General features: G+C 43.8%; 1 protein-coding gene across 2 annotated transcripts in view; it reads right to left on the bottom strand.

Annotated features, from left to right (window-relative positions):
• Window positions 1-3,818: 3,818 nt before the first annotated feature.
• NDST1 (N-deacetylase and N-sulfotransferase 1) overlaps window positions 3,819-19,261 on the bottom strand; it is a 41,757-nt gene continuing 26,314 nt past the window's right edge. The window contains exons 9-14 of one of the 2 annotated variants that reach the window (XM_053295505.1): window positions 17,107-17,230; window positions 16,136-16,310; window positions 14,496-14,666; window positions 12,226-12,335; window positions 9,604-9,706; window positions 3,819-8,829 (exon numbers count right to left, since the gene is read on the bottom strand). In XM_053295505.1, the coding sequence (XP_053151480.1) occupies window positions 8,710-8,829; window positions 9,604-9,706; window positions 12,226-12,335; window positions 14,496-14,666; window positions 16,136-16,310; window positions 17,107-17,230 (803 nt within the window). In that variant the 3' untranslated portion in view covers window positions 3,819-8,709. The remainder of the gene's footprint in view (window positions 8,830-9,603; window positions 9,707-12,225; window positions 12,336-14,495; window positions 14,667-16,135; window positions 16,311-17,106; window positions 17,231-19,261) is intronic. The other variant, XM_053295506.1, reaches the window with a different exon arrangement.

Consider the following 19,261-nt stretch of genomic DNA (forward strand, 5'->3'; position numbering starts at 1 on the left):
GTTTCAAGATTCACAACACTCTGAACTGCACATTTCTGAGAGAAGTTAATCATCTCCTGAACAGTGCCAATTGACTAGATTCTCCTCTCACCAAACTGACAGATGCCAATTTATTCATTCAGTTTTGTCACATGCAGGATTGTGCTATTATAACAGGCAGGAACAAACAGAAACTATCAGAGTACTAGCAACACACAGCAGTACTGGCAAGGAATTTAATCCAGGTTTATCATTAAGTTTTGAATACTACGATAATTATAAGGAAAGTTGAGAGGAAAATGTATTCCATGGCGCATCTAAAGTAATGAACTTATTCACAAAACTGCCTGCCAAAGATCACGTAATGGCTGGTTGCAAAAGCCATCTTATAGGCAGGAGAAAGCAGTCAGTGTAAAAGTATTTGACAGATTATATAGGTCTCTGTACCCTTCTTGCCAAAACGTTCAGCAACAGCCTCTGGCAATGGCCACTGCATGCCCAACCCTTCCAGCCAGCTCTGTGCCTCTTCCTCAGAAATACGCATTATATTACTGCTCCAACTGTTTTCCCCTTGCAAATTCTTAGGTGCCAAGGTCCCTGTGATGAGGATGATTAAAAAGGCCATGCGACAAGTAGCGTCTAAATCTGCATCTCAACAGCAACTTCTTTTTCTAAGCTATCTAAGCAGTCAAACTACTTGTGAGCTATGAAAAGATCTCCATCCTCCCATCACAGAGTGCCATATTTGGGGCAGTCATTGGCCACGCTATTGCTGATGACTGCAACACACTGGTGGGGTGGGGAATAGGAGCTTGTTAGGGTTGCACTTCCCTGGAAAGAGCAGGTACATAGTCTGGGAGTACTTCTGGACTGAAACCTCTCCCTGATCTCTCAGGTTGAGGCAGTGGCCAGGAGTGCTTCTTATCAGCTTTGCCTGATTCACCAGCTACGTCCATTTATGGAGATAAACGACCTTAAAACAGTGGTGCATATGCTGGTAACAGCAGACTTGACTACTGCAATGCACTCCATGTTGGGCTGCCTTTGTATGTAGTTCGTAAACTGCATTTAGTACAGAATGCAGCAGCCAGGATGGTCTCCGGGGTTGCCCAAAGAGATCATATTACACCCATTTTTTAAAAAAACTACACTGGCTGCCAGTAAGTTTCCAGGCGATATAATGCTGGTCATTACCTATAAAGGCCTAAATGGCTTGGCTCTGAGGTATTTAAGAGAGCGCCTTCTTCTTCATCAACCCCGCCACCTGTTAAGATCATCTGGGGAGGTCCGGTTGTGGTTGCTACCGGCTTGGTTGGTGGCGGCGATTCGAGACTGGTTCTTTTCTAGAGTTGCCCCGGGACTCTGGAACACACTTCCTAATGAAATTAGACCTTCTCTGAATGTTTTTAAGAAGGACGTGAAAACATTCCTGTGTAGCCAGGCTTTTAGTCTTCAGTTTTAAAGCTTTGGGTTTTAGTCTTTTTATTTGTATTTTTAAATTGTTTTATAATTGTGTCAATGTTTTAATGGTTTTATATTGTGAACTGCCCAGGGACAATTTTGCATGGGGATGTATAGAAATGTAAATAATAATAATAATAATAATAATAATAATAATAATAATAATAATAGAGTACCATTTCTTCTGATCCTGGATAGCAGCAATGACACCAGAGGGGAATCGTAGACCTAATGTTCCCTGATCCGCCATGTATGGAACTGGTTGCAAGTCAAAACTTAAGATTTAAGATCCAGTTCCTACATGCGATAAGCATCATGATTACACAGGAACAAAAGGAAGCTGCCTTACACTGAGTCAGACCGTTGTTGTCGACACTGACCAATGGTGGCTTCTCCATGGTTCCAGGCAGGAGTCTTTAAGAATGTAAGAACAGCCCTGCTGGATCAGGCCCAAAAAAGCCCATCTAGTCCAGCATCTTGTTTCACACAGTGGCCCACCAGATGCCTCTGGGAGCCTACAGGGAGGAGTTGAAAGGGGCCTGCCCTCTCGCCTGCTGTTACTCCCCTTTTCCAGTCTTTCTCAGTCATACCTGGAGATCCCAGGGATCAAACCTGGGACCTTCAGATGCTCTACCACCGCTGAGTTAAGGTGGCAATCATGGTTCTCCTGTCTAGGCAGTGACCACACCAAGACAGCTTAGCAAGGCAGCTGTATCAAGTGCCCTGACCATACTCGGAGACCCAGGCCATGGGTGCCACTTAGAAATTTAGCTGAAAACTCAGTTGTCTTAAATTATGCAGCATGTTTGCAGCTGGTGGCAGCATCAGCTCAGAACTAAACACAGCTAATCAATCAAGGTTATGAAAGTGTCCATACTTACAACCAGCCATGTCGCCACTAACCAACATGGAATGCAACTGCATAACACAAAGCACATGGTCACCAGAGAGAGGAGTGTTTGTGCAGAAGTGATGCTACATGTTGTGGCATTTTCCACCATGCTAGTGTACCTCCCAATGTTAACATTGCGGCAATCATGCAGCAAAAATTAAGAGTCACAAGGCACCTGAAAGACAAAAGATGTATCTAATGAAATGTACTAGATACAAAAGCTTATGCTACAGTAAATATAATTTTTTGAAGTCTTGTTTTTGATGCAAAAGACCAGCAAAGTATCCCCTTTGGAAGTGTAACCATTGAGAATGCTACTTCACATGCACACACTGGATGGCTATAGTATATACAACTACACTCACGCAATTTCATTTCAGTCAGCAACTATATGACTGACCACTTTAAGTACAACTTTCTTACAGGCTTTATCTACCAACCAATTTCCAAGCTGATGCTGCCACCTTCTGGAGGAATGCCTGCATTGACACAAGTCAATTTCAACCAGTCTAAAAATGATCCAAGAAATCTGCATCATCTGTTGAAAGTAAATCCAGGAGTTGTTAAGTTTCCAAAATGGAAACTGAATAAAGATTCCAGAGCTTGGAATAAAAGAAGTTTTCAATCTATATGTATTTTACTCCCACCCCACTTCCTCCAACATATTATAATGTCAGTTCCATTATTCAGCTGCTTAATTATGATGTTAATGAAAATCCTCATCAGTTTTAGCAGTTTCTGCATTACTGGATATAACCAATCAGCATTCCCACAAAAGTATGTCTGAATTGCAGGAAAGCTTTTCTACACACACCCCTGGCCTTAAATCAGACATAGCAGGTCCACAGAAAATAAGCAGGATTCCTCTTTTAACTTATTTGGTTTAACATGCGTATTACTGAAGTCATGGTATGCTACAGAACTCGCAGGGAGTTCTTTAGCTTCACCTTCTGGGCTCCAATGGAACTCAGGCACATTCGATGTCTCTTCAGGACAACTCTGGCTGAACACACTAGACTCCCTCTTCAGCAACACACTGTGCAGTTGGGATAGGCGTAACTGCGACTTGCCCAAGGTCACAAAAGGCTTTGCATATCACAGAAGGTGGGAGGCCTAGCAGGCTCTAAAAAGACCCATGGCCTTGCTGAGCCTTTTAAACCACAGCTGCCATCCTAACCCAGCACTTGCACCCCTAGGGGCTGTGGGGGCAAAGAGAGGCCTCATGCCACTCCCCCTGCACAAATGCAGTGGCACAAGAGCCTTTAGACTTCAGAGGGCTTCCTGCCCACCAGACTCTAAAGGCTTTTTTGCAACTGTGTTTGCATGTGGTGGGGGGGGGCATGTGGAGTTTCACGAAGACCCCTTCAGGCCCCCATAGGTGTGAGGGCTTTGTTAGTCAGGATGTCAGTCAATATGTTTTCCATTTCAAATTCACTCCCAAAAGCTGGAAAGAGGGGAGGGGAGAAAAAAAGACAGACACATTGAATATTTAAAAACAGATAACCCAATTTTATTAGCAGTTAGTTCAACAGGACTTTACATTAGTGACACAATTTTCTGAACCCAAAGAGTTCAAGTACAGATTAAAAATAAGGGAGAAAGACTCAAGAGTATTCCCTCCCCTCTCCTCCCCACCAAGAAAACATCCCTTCCCCATGGGAAACCATACAGAATCTCATGCAAAAATAAAAACAGAAACCCACGGAAGGCTCCTTCTTTCATCAAGAACAAAAAGAAAACAACCTAAGATGGACACTTTTTTTTTTTAAAGCACCCAGATATTCGCAAAGTCTCTTGTGACATTTGCTCAGTCAGGGAGTGGTGCCTCATGACTGTTGCTGACCAGCTGACGGAGTGGAAAGGCAGATTTCTCCTCATACAGTGCAGGCTACATCATGTAAGTATTTTGGAGAAGTACAAATTAATACTTAATGAAAAAAATGAGCACATGTATACTAAGATCTCTCTCCCCCCCCCCCCCCCGCCCCATTTGTTGCTTTGGCAGCATGATGCCAGAGCCTGATGGGATGGAGATAGCTACCTGCAAGAGCTAAGCTGAAATTTTCTTGATAGAACTTCTATACAAAAATTTTATATTTAGAAGACAGACAGCAGTGCACAATAATAATAAAAGTGTCTATAATGAGAGTGAACTTTTAGGCAATGGTTACCATTGCCCTCCAGAGATGATCTGTTAAAGCAATTTCCTGAAGTCCCGAGAACCATCATATGCTTTCTTTGCATGGATGAGGTAATGGTTTCCATGTTATTTAACATTAAGCCTGTAGCCTGATCATTGTGACATGAGAAACATATGCACACATGCCAAGGTCAAGAATGGCACTGCAGTTTTCAAGAAGTCTCTCCTGCTCCAAGCTGTAGAGCATCTTCCATCTATAAAGAGAAGGAAACGGTTTGGCAAATATTTACCTCTCCCAACTAGAACCTGGGAGGAGCCCATCTGGAGGAGAGGAGTCAAGGCTCGCCTAGCCCAGCATCCTGCTTCCCACAATGGCTACCCAGTTTCCCTACACCACAATCTCTTGGCCAAGTTTCCCACCCATTACTGGTGGCCTGGCAGAGCCCATCTTGTTTCCACCTCCAATCAATCCTTTCTTGCTTCTGCTACTTTATAGATTTGCCCTTGTGGAATAGAGTAAGTCGCTGATTTGCAGGGCATAGCAGCTGCTCATACTGTGCCTTATTCCACACCAAGTTGCAGACAGTGAGAGAAGCAACAATTATAGTGTCTAGGCCTGCCGTTCACTGACCCTGTCACAGGCCCAAATTGCCTGACTGCTCTAAGTTACATCCACAATGACTGCCCCCAAGCACAAGCCAAAGTATTGCTCCTCTGGATATTAACAACTATTTGTGTCTGACAGGCCTACATTCCAATGTCACTGCACTCCTAAGGTCATGGCTTGCTACAGGTGGTGCTCACAGGACACGGCATCATCAGACTATCAGCAGGAAAACGGACTGCTGCTGAATTTGAATATTAAGACTGCTAGCAGTGGATAGGCCAAAGACAAAATGCTTGTGGGGTTACTTGCCCTTTGAATTACCAGCCTGGTTTCTAATGTGAAAGCGACTTTTGAACTTTGAAGCATCCAGGACTGAGACAGAGAAGTACAGACCTGAAAAGCTACCAGCTCTCTTGCAAAATTCCTGTTTTTGAACACTTCAAACCTTAAGATACATGCAGATACTCAGGGTCATATTAGATTTGTGTTTGAACTCTGATCTGTCCCAATCATGCAGAAAAAGGTAACAGCCCATTCTTACTGAGGGGTGGGGGAAGTGCACAAATGGAGGAGTGAAGAATCACCAGTTCCACTCACAACTTTTCTCCAACCATTTTTCTCCCAGATAAGCTCACTTCCACTACTGGAGCTCTGCTGAGAAGAGCAGCACCTGGGAGGACCCATTGCAGGGATGTGGGGAGGAGGAGGACAGTTCTGCACTCCACAACTATCCACCCCTTGCTATGAGGTGATGTGAAGGGAGTAGATTGGGGTTTACACCACCAGATCTGCCACAGTCATGTCTCACTTCACTCCACAGCTTGTTGCCTAGCCTGACAGAGCTTATGAGCTCTGGGCTAGTCCAGAAGACAGGAAATGTCCTCTCCTGCTAGCAGATGGCTTCAGACATGAGGGAACTTTCTTGAATAGGTAATGGAGAAGGGAGAAATGAGCAGATTGCTATAAAAGAGCAAGGGACATTTATAGGGCACTGTCTTTGCTTTTTCTGCTGTGGTGTGTGTGTGTGTGTGTGTGTGCACGCACATGCGCACACACACCTAGGACAGAAAAGATCTCTTCATTGTGAGCATTATTTTGCTGAAGGCCCATATAAAATTATATTGTATCTAAAAACAAAAATACAAAACAGGCATTACCTCAAGCCCAGCCTCCCAAACCCCAATCCATTCCCCACATTTTCATACCCCCGCTGCACTCCTCTTATTGGCATGGCTGTTTTAATTTAAAACACTGTGGGAATAAAAGGCAAGAGGCAAGCCACGTGCAACTTCTTAACCAACCCACTAGATGGTGCTTATGTGCAGTGCCAAAAGCAAGGAAGAGGTTTGTGTGATGGGGAGTCATCAGTTGGACTGTGTGAGAACTCATGAGAATCACCGAATGAGGATTCTGCTGTTTTTAAGTGACAAACTGAGAAAAGGAAATGAAGTACAAGTGTGCCAGGATCTCTCTCTCTCTACCCTTCAGTATGTGGACACAGGCCTCTCAGGCCTTCCTCCTTTGGCAGTAATGACAAAGACACAAGAGTGTGAGCTTAGGAAGAAGCCTGCCTCACTTCTGCCTTCTCATGCATGGAGAACTGTTCATTTGCTATCTAGTTGGAATGATTCCTACACAAGAACATAACAAGATGCCTGTTGCATACACCTAGTCCAGCATCCTGTTTCCAATTCCAAGAGGGGGCAGCCAGAAGTGCCAAAGCAGGGCATGAAGGTGCCCCCCATAAAATAACTGTCTATAACCCAATTCCCCAAAGCACTGGAAATCAATGCTCTATAGTTAGTTCTTAAGTTCCTGGTCTAAAACCTCCTCCCCTCAGGCTTTCTTTTTTTGGAGTTCTATATTACTACTTGCTAGAACTATCTGAGTTTGAATCTAACAGAAACCTGAACAGCTTTTACTTGTCATGCCTTCATCCACTGTGATGCATTAAACACATACAAACCTTTGTATCCCCAGCCAACCTGCGCCTCAGCTCAACTCTTGCATTCCCTTCCTGTGGAGCCATTCAGCACATAGTGGTGTAAGACTGAATAACCCAAAATGACAAAATCATTTGTTGCTTTGCTTAACATGTCATCTTGGCAGAGAGAACAAGATAATATATGAGAGAGAGAGAGAGAGAGAGAGTGTGTGTGTGTGTGTGTGTGTGTGTGAGAGAGAGAGAGAGAGAGAGAACGAACATTCCACTGCATATGCTCAGAACTATGCCATCTGCATCCTGAGTGGCAATTCATTATGCACACGCACACACACACCAAACTGCAGCAGCCGCCTTGTTAGCAGAGCTTCTCTGTCACAGGAAAGAAGGGCCTCAAAGAAGACGACACTGGGAGAGAGGCGGCCATTGAACTGGGTCAGCAATGCACTCATCCTTGAACATTCTTCTAAAGTACGAAGACCAGGCAGATCAACAAAATCCAAAAGGACCATCTCGCTTTTCTCCAGTAACAATAATGGGGGCCAAATAATATCTGGAATACAAACTCTGGCATCCAAAAAGCACTCTCAAAGTTATTGAAATACTGTATCTTCTAGTGCTCAAGAGGTTCCGTGTTCTGAAGTCAACTTTTTGGCAGTCATTAGTCCAAGGCCCACACATCTGCCAGAAGAGCATCCTGTTGTTCCTCGAGGCAGCAGACCATGTGTGCTAATGGCGACTGGGATACTGGATGGCCTCAGTGTCTTACCACAGGAAACACCACTCACATAAAAATGCTGAGATTGGAGGCAGGGGTGTAGGTTGGGAGACATTCCATTAATTCTGGAGCAAGTTCTCTTGACAAATACTTTGTCAGATGAGTTTGCATCCCCCACCCCCGATCTGTACTTCTCCCCACTCCCAAATAAAAAGATGGAGAAAAAAATAATCCATCTGAGATAATCTAAAATATTGCCAGCACCAAAGTCTGTCAAAATCACCTTGTATAAAAACAGAACACCTCTTTCAACTACTCTACTCCATTACACAGTTCAGTCTGGGTTTGAGCCCCAATTGCATAAATGGGTCCAGGCTTGCAGCAGGGCCTCCATCTGGCTCCAGCTTCACACTGCCTAGGCTGTCATCGTTGCCGTCCTCCAAACTCACACGGCACAGGTGCCATTACCGACTAGCCCCGGGTGAGTCCTACATTCCCTCTTTGCCATCATCTGATGGGAAGGGGTTTAAGACTTGCTTGCTGTAATACTATTTCAGATGTGGGGACTGGAGAAAGGATCTGCTCTGCTCCTTGTGGATCCTCTTCACCAGGAAGTGACATTACAGACCTGGAGGCAACCTCAACACCAGCAGGGTAGTCCTGCTCCTCAAGAAGCTGGAAGAGGTCTGTGTCATGCTGCCTTGGCCCTGGTACTTAGACAGACATCAATTCCTGATAGGTGTCAAATGGTCCACTTCTCCAAAGCAGCAACACTAACTTGTACAAGCCCTTTCCCACTCCCCTTCCCCCACCCCTGCCCCCAAAGACTTTGAATGGATATTGCTCAAAATGCTTCTTTCCTGGTTGCATATCCCACACCGTATCACGTCGTTTGGGCTTGGCGTACAGTTCTGAGATCCTCCCCCATGAACTCATTCTACTATTGCTCAATACAGGAGATAAGAAATAGCTATCTAGTGTTCTGGAGTTCCTCCCGCAGCCAAGTTGGCAGCGTCTGGCCCATTTTGTACAGTAGCTTGGATAGTTCTATGTTGTGGTCCCTGTAATAGTCCCTCAAGAATGCCCTTGACTGCAGGAAAAGGGTGGAGGTAGGTGGGAAGGAAACAAAAACAACACCACTGTTATTATTCCAATATGCAAACATACATAATGCATTAGAGGAAAACAGAAGCAAAGGGCTGCTATGCGCATTATACAGAGGCAACCTCTCTAGTTTGATATTGTGGGTACACGCATACAGGACCAACACTCAATCACTCACTTTTCATACTATTTATACTTTTTGTTTTAGTCTGAATCCTAAAAAATGAAATATGGAAGAGTGGCTCTAAAATAATCAATTCTGTGGAACAATCTGAGCACTTTTCTGCCAAAAGGGTAAGAGGAGAAGGAGGAGAGAAAGGCAACATATTATATCTTGATTTTAGCCATGCCAACAGGCATTCAAGCTTTGGGCCCATTCATACTTACCACTAACATAAAAGGACCTGCTTCTGAAAAGGAGAGATCCCACAATGCTACAATGAGCATTTGAATGGGGGAACCACATGGGCAGGGTGAATCAGACGGATCCTTCCTATCCAATCATTTTCCATCAGGGAAGGACTCACATTATTGGGAACCACACAGACAGCACCAATTAATTGGGTGGGTCTCTCCCTTGAATGGATGATGACCTGGAGAAAACAATCCATGGGACATGCCCCATTCATGTTCCTCATATTCATATGCTAAAGTCTACATTTCTGGATCAGACATCCAGCAGCCACACATGCCATCATGCTCATCCTCTCCAAAAGGATATGAGGGAAGCGCTCGTGACCACAAGGTTTCAAATACTTACATCCAAATCCATCTCCGGATATTTCCTTCCTTTGCTTTTCCCCAAGCACTTGGTTTTCCCTCCCTCCAGTAGTTGGCACCAGAATCCCTTTTTCGGATCAAACCTATAACAACAAACCCCAAAGGAGAGATGAGTGAATTCCAGGCTGTCCTGTTTCGTTTCACAGCCTGGAATAATCTGCTTGATTTTAGGAGTGTACCAATCTAGTTATCACAGATTGTAAAATGTGGAAGTCATCTTCTGTGGTATGCACAAAGAGGCCCTGTTAAATTAAGTAACCACCAGTCCCTTTTATTCAACCCTAACCCTTTTATTCAAGGGCAGATTAGGTGAAATTTGCCCCATTACCACTTTGGGGTCCTCTAATATCCATGTTTTGCATTCAACTGAATTGGTTCGTTTTAGCATAACTATAAATGTTTCCGGAAAATGATTAGAAAGCCACAGTAGGAGAGGGCTTGCTTTGGGATTGTTCCCCCCCACCTTTTGTTTGATGTGGCAGGAAAGAAGATCAGTCTCTTTGAATAGTCCGCTTATTTTACAATGTCAGGGCTCCCCCTCCCTCTAGTCTTGGGAGCTGTGGCTATGATTAAATTGCTACTTCTTAATTTAGAGTCTCCCCCCAAAAAAACTGAGATGCACACTGCAATCAGCTTTTACAAAAAGAGACCAACAAAAATAATAAACTATGCAAATTTCATTCTGAAATCATGCCTATGCCTTAAAATTTGATGAAAAAAAGTTCAGTGAATTCTTAAGGCCAAACTACACATTTTGGGCAAGTCGCTGTAACAACACTCCAACAACACTTTCTCATCCCAATCTCCCCCGCCCCCCCGCTCGTCCTTTTTGTTCAAAGACACATATATACACCATGGAGGATGGGACTGAGAGTGGAGAAGCAGCCTCAAGGAGGGGAGAGTGAACCCTTGCCCCACCTCAAATCATATCCTTCCCAGGAGATTTTCCCTTCACAAAAGGTTGAAATGTGTGCATTAGGGCAAACACACATTTTAAATTCAGGGACAGTGGGGAGAAGCTGTTGCTTCAGGGTATCTTTATGGGCAGGGAAACAGCAGGTTAGAAGTATCTTCTGCTCCAGCCACCCCCTTCAGGTAGGTATCAATGGAGAGTTTTCACAATGGAGGGAAGTAAGAAGCTGGGTCCCCCAGGGATCTGTACTGGGACCGGTGCTTTTTAATTTATTCATCAATGATCTAGAAGTTGGAGTAAGTAGTGAGGTGGCCAAATTTGCAGATGATACCAAACCATTTAGGGTAGTGAAATCCAAAACGGATTGTGAGGAGCTCCAAAAGGATCTCCCAAACTGGGGGAGTGGGCAACAAAATGGCAAATGTGGTTCAGTGTTGGCAAGTGTAAAGTGATGCACATTGGGACAAAAAAAACCAACTTCAAGTATATGCTGATGGGATCCGAGCTGTCAGTGACTGACCAGGAGAGGGATCTTGGGGTCGTGGTGGACAGCTCGTTGAAAGTGTCGACTCAATGCGTGCGGCAGCTGTGAAAAAGGCCAATTCCATGCTAGGGATCATTAGAAAGGGGATTGAAAATAAAACAGCTAACATTATAATGCCCTTATACAAAACTATGGTGCGACCACACTTGGAGTACTGCGTACAATTCTGGTCACCACATCTTAAAAAGGATATTGTTGAACTGGAAAAGGTGCAGAAGAGGGCAACCAAGATGATCAGGGGCCTAGAGCATCTTTCTTATGAGGCAAGGCTACAACACCTGGGGCTTTTTAGCTGAGGAAAAAGATGACTGCGGGGAGACCTGATAGAGGTCTACAAAATCATGCATGGTTTGGATAATTTGGAGAGAGAGAAATTCTTTCCCCTCTCACATAACACTAGAACCAGGGGTCACTCCATGAAATTGATTGCCAGGAGGTCTAGGACCAACAAACGGAAGTACTTTTTCACACAACGCGTGATCCACTTGTGGAACTCTCTGCCACAGGACGTAGTGACAGCCAACAACCTGGATGGCTTTAAGAGGGGTTTGGATAACTTCATGGAGGAGAGGTCCATCAATGGCTACTAGTCAGAGGGCTGTGGGCCACCTCCAGTCTCAAAAGGCAGGATGGCTCTGAGAACCAGTTGCAGGGGAGAAATGGCAGGAGAGAGGGCACGCCCTCAACTCCTGCTTGTGGCTTCCAGCAGCATCTGGTGGGCCACTGTGAGAAACAGGATGCTGGACTAGATGGGCCTTGGGCTGTTCTTATGTTCTGTTCCCCTCCTCAACTGCTGCCTCTCCAAGTGGTTTTTCAAAGAAAAGGGAAATGGGTGATCCAGGATGGAGAGGACCACTGGGCTACTGCTATACACATTTTTGGCCCTAGACCAGAACATGCAAACGTCTCCCCATCCCTGAAAACTGCAGGTACATCTATTTCTTGAACAGGCTTTTGTGCCTGTAAAAAGGGACGAAGTCTAGATTCCATTTTTCCTAAAACTGCTTCCAAGTTCAATGGCCAGGGAGACTATCCATACAAAGGAAAAGCGGGGATGGGAAATGGATTCCAACAACTAGAACTGGCACTGAAAAGGCATTAAAAAACTAAAACTGGCTCAGGGAGAAGAGATAGGAACATCTCACGCTAGAGTTCTGTGGTAATCTAGGATGTTCGTCACTCCAAGAAATTTCTGGACTGTTTCCATCACTTTGGCTGGTTCTGTGCGTAGCAGCTTGCCATCCAGGACAAGAATCTGAAGAGAAAGGCGGGGGGGGGGGACATCCTATAAGCCAACTCTAGACCACACTGCTTCATAGTATAATCAACCTCAGCCACAAAATACAGAGCCTCTTGGGCAACTTCAGGTAGTTGCCTCCTTCCCTCAGCTCTGGAAAGGAGTTCAAAGCAAAAGCTATTCGTGACCCTCCACTCCACTATTCATTGGTACAGGATGGAAATGAGTCATCAGAGCTTTGCAAATTACTTAGCTTGATTCCCATCCCATCCCTTTCCCAAGGGTTGAGGAAAAGATGACTAGTTTTTAATAGGAAAATGGAGACATAATATATAGGATGCTGACAGTCCTAATGATTTGCTGGATGAAGGTCTAGACTTCATCTTCATGAGCAGAATGGGAACCAGTTACCTCTATATAAATAGGCCAAAACAATATGGGCCAAAGCCATGCAGCCAATGGAAACCAGCATAAAGCCTTTTAAACCTTGAAACACGATGTGTTTAGCTGTAGACGTCCATATGCACCAAACAGGAAGTGTTTACAGTTCCTGTTTGGAACTGTAATTTGGAACTGTACAAGAGGCAGCCTCAGTGCATCCAAGAGAACAAATCTCTATTGATGACCAAGGTACAAGGTTCTTTATTTGCAACCCAAGGTCAGCATAATCTATTGATGACCATCCTTGCAACTGTACACATCAAATCAACCTGTATTTATAGAAGAGAGTTTTCAAATGTAGGCTTTTTTAGACAAATGTAGTCATGTGTCTTCAAAGCTATTTTTTTATCTAAATGAAATCTTTAATAGACTAGAATGTTGACTGTGAAAGCTTGAAAAGTCTTGATATTTCAAGAGCGAAATAACAGCATGATAGTTATGTGTGTATGTTTATTCATGCGCGCACACACGCGCGCGCACACACACACACACACACACACAGAGCACAAGATACCAACCAAGCCACACAAGTGTACAAAATACTAACCAGAATAAGAACATCCAAGAGTCTAGTTTTGCCAAGGTTTACTCTGGGTAGTTCAGGTTGAACTATCCATTTGAACTTGGCAGTTACACCATGCTCTCAGATTTTAATCTGAGCTGAGGAGATCTTAAGCCCTCCCCACATTGATCCCCTGCTCCCAAGCCCCTTCTTCCCAAATTTACATTTATTGTGGCTCCAGTGATGACAGCAGGAGTGGAAAGGTGTTTCCAGCAGCAGTAACCCATGACAGAAGCACTAGAATGACTACCTTCTCTCTTTGTATCTGGTGCACTGTGAGAACTGGGTACAGGATGAGGACAGAAATCTGTCTCTCCATTCTCCGTACAGACTTATCACAGGATGTGAAAAACAAGGAGGAGTGAGGATTGCATTTCCAGTATTTCTGCCATGGGACAGTAGTGCTGGAAAGACGACAATTCCTGGTCCTCCTTGTGTCTGGCACATTGATGACTCCATACCAGAAAAAAGAAGAGGCTCCCCATTCTCCTCCTGCCATGAGAAAGGTAACTGGTGGGGGGGGGGGAGTGCTTGGGGAGGTGACAGGAGGGAACGGGGTTGTGCGAGAGCTTTGATCAGAGCATGTTGCACTTCCCAATTATATCACTGGTCATGCAACAGGATTCAAAACAGATTCTGAAATAGGGTTGACAAAAATGCCCTGTTTCCCAAGCATTGGGGGCTAGATGGCGGCAGGGGGAACAGTTAATTATTTCCAACTTTCAAAAATGGAACTCAACTAGATGAGGTTCACTCATCTCTAAGTGCAAGGAATATGAAGTCAGAGAGTTCTTCTCATTGGGGGGCTTGAAGCAGGGTGTGCTAGAGCAGAGCGGGGAGGTGCATCTACTTAGCTGCATCTTGTATTGCCCCTTTAACATCAAAAAAGGAAGCATGGGGGCCAGATGAATCCCTCATCATCTCAGCTGATCTCAGGGGCAAACAGCACTGATGTGGGATGGAACAAAGCCATTCACATGATGACTGTGTTATGAGGACAGCAAGACATACAACTCCTACACCATCCAATAAGTGTACAAATCAGCCAGAAAGCCAAGGAGAATCCCTCAGGCATTACTGTGACCATGGTAATTGGGAACCCAGCCCACAACACCAAGCAGCCCTCTTCTCCTTGGTTCTTCAAAGATAATACAGATTTTGATAGACTTTCCTACCTGATTGGCATGGAAATTATTCACCCAGCGCTCAATATGGGTAGCATACCAGCCTGGTACTAGGCAACGGTTCTGTAGTGTCCGGAGCTTCTGAGAGGCTTCAGACCCTGCTGTGATCACCTCATGGAAGGTGTACTTCAGGGCAACTGGGTCGTCATGTGCTCGCTGATGCTATTAAGATACAACAGTTAAAGGAAACTATAGACATTGCTATTCTGAATAGTAACACCCCTGTTTCAGAAAACTATAGACATTTGTAAACCGCCCAGAGACGCAAGTTTTGGGTGGTATAAAAATATGTTACATACATACAATAGAAAACTATAGGCTATAGTTGTAGCCTAAAGTAATTTGTTTCAATTAAACAATTTCTTACACAGTGCTGTCACACAAGAGTCAACCATAAACAGAGGAGCACAATGTGCTATAAATGTCAGAGAAGGTACATCTTTAGAGTCAAGGGATATTTGTGGGCAGAGGACTGCACAAGGATCTTGTAGTTGCAGAAATATATCCCTGACTCAGGGTGGATTTGATTTAAATCAAATCATTTTAAATCACTAGTCAGTAAGACTAGATTTAAATCATGGTTGGTTTGTTTTTACATAAAGACTCATCCTTGCTGGTATAATCTTAATATTTACAACCAGATGAAGGTTTCATTTTTCGTCCTCTTCTAGATAGAAAAATTGCCCAAAATAATCTTACAGAAACCTCTGGAAGAGCATGACATTGTAAATGGATTAATAGAATACATTTACCAAAAAAATTAAACATTGCATATATACAGCCTCATGCTACATAATTAAACATAATCCTTATTTGATTAAATAAGGTGTAATAATCAGATGTAATATGCATGATGAATAATCTTTGGACTATAATGTATCTTAAATAGAAAACTATCTTTAGATAGATTTTTTCCCCCTCAAAAAGCATTTTATTTTTAAAAATCCAATTTAAATCCCAAAAAATCCATGTTTTTATTATTTTTTTTAAAAAATCATTGATTTTTATCTACCATGTCCCTGATCAATGGACAAAGAATACAAGGAAATATGACTGCACATTGGGTGTAGCTGCCATGCCCTCCTTAACCTATCTCTGAAATGAGAAATGTGCCTCTTTACAGGATAGACGGAAATAATACGATCTCAAGTTATGGAGACAGCAGCACCTCAGTTTACCTATACGTGTGTAATGTGAAACCATGCAAGTCATTTGAAATGTAAAATTCATTAACAATCTTGTTTCATGCTCAGCTACTAATGTATAAGCAAGATTCTCATCCACCTGAATTTCCAGTAAAATTTGTCACTGGTCAATGGACATGATGTTTTAAAACATAGCATTAAGAATAGTGCATGCAACCCACACTTTAACAATACATTCACAAACAACTATATTCAGGACTATCTCTGTGTGCACAAGTTTAATTAAAATAAATTCAAGGCTAACATTGCAAAACAGTACATTAAAAGACAAAAGAAATTTTTTTCCCAATACAAGATTTTGCAGATATATATATATTTTCTCCCAAGTAACCAGAAAATAAGTGTAACTTTATGACTACTGTTTAGTGTCCTGAGGATAACGCAGGACTTTGGGACAAGATGCAGCTGTACAACAGGGCAGCTTACCTGGTACCAAGAGTAGGCCCGATCTGCAGGGTTGATGAGAATAGTGATTATTTTAGCCTTGGAAAGAAGTGCAGCAGCCCGCCTGGGTGCTACTTCTGAGTCAAAGTAATTGGCACTCTTCTCAAAATAGAAGTCAGAAGTGGTGTTGGAAGGGATGGGGAAGAACTCCATATACCTTAAGAGATGCCAGTGGCAGAAAGGGAGAGAGAGAGAGATGGCACAGGGTGTAGGCCACAAAACTCTTTCGGCTACTTCCCTATTGCGGATTATTTTATAAATACACAGTTGTCAGAAAGTGGCTCACAAATGTATATCTACAAACGTTAAACACATATGGGGAAATTCTCCATTTTTGAACTTCAGTCCCTTTTCTGCTCAGATGTAATATGCTCTTGTACAACTGCAGCAAAGTACCATCAGACTGATTTACTGTGACTATTGAGAAGGCCAAACATTGAGCGAGCTGCTTTTTGTTGAGCATCACCGTCCAATGAAACAAGCATACAGAAACCGACAAGTTCACAAGGAGTTTGTATTTTAAGGAGTGGAATATATTAGGCTCAATATACCTGTTTGCGTGCCTGTTTTATGCGTCTTGCTAAAGCATGCTTATAGGAGAGCATCAAGTGACCCTGCTCAAAGCAGATAAAATATACATAACCAGTTCCTCAAGTCATGCTTGTTGAGATGCTCTGCTGAAAGATTAGCTACTAACTAGCTAAGCACCTTACTACTGACCAAACCCCACCCCACAATAAAATGCAAATTCCTTCCTTGCTTGATATCTGTCATCTTTCAGAGACCTGCAGCTGAACAGACTGAAGAATTAAGTCTTAATGTGGCTTTTGAGTCCATCTCAGTGCAATCGCCAACTAATTATAAGCTATACAACAAATCCAACATGCTATATTTCTCTGCACATGAAGCTTGTCACCCACCCAGCCTTGGGAGTGGTCCAAAGCAAAGCCTACCAGTCGATGCCCTTGTGATAGTTATGTCCATTGAAGAACTGGATCTCCTCAAAAGTTTCCGAGCTGGGGTAGTTACTGCTCAGGTCAGGATGCATGCCCAGAAATAGATAGAGGGCTGTGGTACCTAGGGGAAAGAAAACATATTTGAGAAACATGGCTTCTTACCTGCCAACCATCCACCAGAGAGTTTTGTACTTTAGGCTTGTGAGACCTTCCTAGATCTCAAAGGACTCAGGCAGGGCAAATTTAAAATATGTATTCCTCAAAATGGATGCTAGGAGCCAGCCAGGTGTTCTTAAAAACTTGTGTGTCCTGTTCACTCAAAACTTTCCTCTTCCTGAACCAACTGTTTGCAATAGATGGCAGTAATTCACCCCAGTCTGCATGAAGGTGGCCTCTCTGATAGCAAACACTTCAAAGGGAGACAAATTATATGGCTTGATCCAAAATGGAGCACTGGTTACTTACCGTGAAGGCTTCTTCCTACTGCTGGAAATGAGGACATCTCGTGGGTTATAGTTCCTCATTGCTCCAGAGGAAGGACTATGCAAATTAGTTTAGAAATCTTTAATAGCCCTGGGAAGGCCTGCCCAGTTCTGAGTAGACAAGTCGAGATAAGAGAGAACAACGTTAAGGAACAGTAAATAGAGAACAAAGGCAGTCCCCGCAGTAGACCTTGACAGCCCAAGCGGATGGGCCAAGATGTCATATCCAGCAGCAAGAAGACAACTTCACAGTAAGTAATCAATGCTCCTTCTCTGCTGCTGAAAGGGGGAATCTGGTGGGACATGTCCCAGCTGATGAGCCTGGGTGAGAAGTGTCCAAGACTACTGCTGAGCAAGTACCTGCTGTAGCACTCTATCGAAGGTCACCTGGATGTCCATCTTGTAATGTCTTGTGAAGGGAGATGACCATGTTCCTACTTTACAAATCTCTAACAGGGGAGCATTTGTAGAGAAGGCTGCCATTGCTACTGGTGCCCTGGTTGAATGAGCTGAGATATGCAGAGGCGTTGGTATTTTTAACATATCTCATGCCAGGGGTATGCAGGCTTTGATCAGGCAGGCAATAGTGGCATTTGAGACTTTCTGGCCCATGGAAGTAGGGAGGTATGACACGAACATCTGAGGTCTGGTGTGGCTCAGTACATTGGATGTAGGTTTTTAAGCATTGTCGGATGTCTAGCTTGTGCCATGCACGCTCTGATGAATGTGAAGGTTTAGGGCAAAAGAGGGTGCAATAACGTCCTGGGATCTGTGAAAGACTGATGGCACCTTGACAGATTGAGGATCTGTCGGAGTCTGGTGAGTTTATGCATAAGCATTTGTTTATGGATAGGGCCTGAAGCTGAGACAGACACTTTTCTGGCAGACATGTTAACTACTAGGAATGCCAGTTTATAGGACAGAAGGCGTAGCTCCGAGGAAACATTTGACGTGAGACTGCATGAGGCGTTGACAGATGTTTGAAGCCAACAGTCCTGAGAGCTGCTTGTTGTTTTAGTGTGTATGCTTTTAGACCCTTGTCTAAACCCTCCTGTAGGAAATTTTAACTAGATCATGATTTTACTGGAGCATGGTGAATGATGGGTCCTTGCTGTAGTAGGTCTGTTGAGACCAGCAAGAACCACAGGTGCATTATGGTGAGAGGGAGGATCCCTGGAAACCAGTGTCTCCTCGGCCAGTATGGTGCCACTAAGGTGACCCCTGCTTTGTACAATTGGACCTTGTGAAGGAATCTGCTGATCAGAGGTACAGGAGGAAAAGCGTGCAGCAACTCCTGTGGGTGTCAAGAGGGACCCTACTACTTCCGCTCCCTTGCATGGGAAGTGGACGAAGAATCTTAGAAGTTTGGTGGTGTTGGGTGCTGTGAAGAGGTCAACCTGTGGGCATCCGAAGTGCGCTGTAGACTGAATAATCATTGTTGAGGCTACATTCTGCTGGATGAATTTTAGTAATGCTTTGTACTGGTAATGCCTGTCCACATATTTGAAGCAGAGAAATGGCTGGCTGTCTAGATGAATTGGGATGTGCAAATAGGCCTCTGTTTGGTCTATGGAGGTGAGGTGATCTAGGTGGTGAAGGGATTCTGCAATTGATCTCAGAGTCTCCATCTTGAATGTTTTGTGTCTGACAAATTTGATGAGAAACTTGAG

The sequence above is a fragment of the Hemicordylus capensis genome, chromosome 2, assembly GCF_027244095.1.
Source record: "Hemicordylus capensis ecotype Gifberg chromosome 2, rHemCap1.1.pri, whole genome shotgun sequence".
NCBI lineage: Eukaryota > Metazoa > Chordata > Lepidosauria > Squamata > Cordylidae > Hemicordylus > Hemicordylus capensis.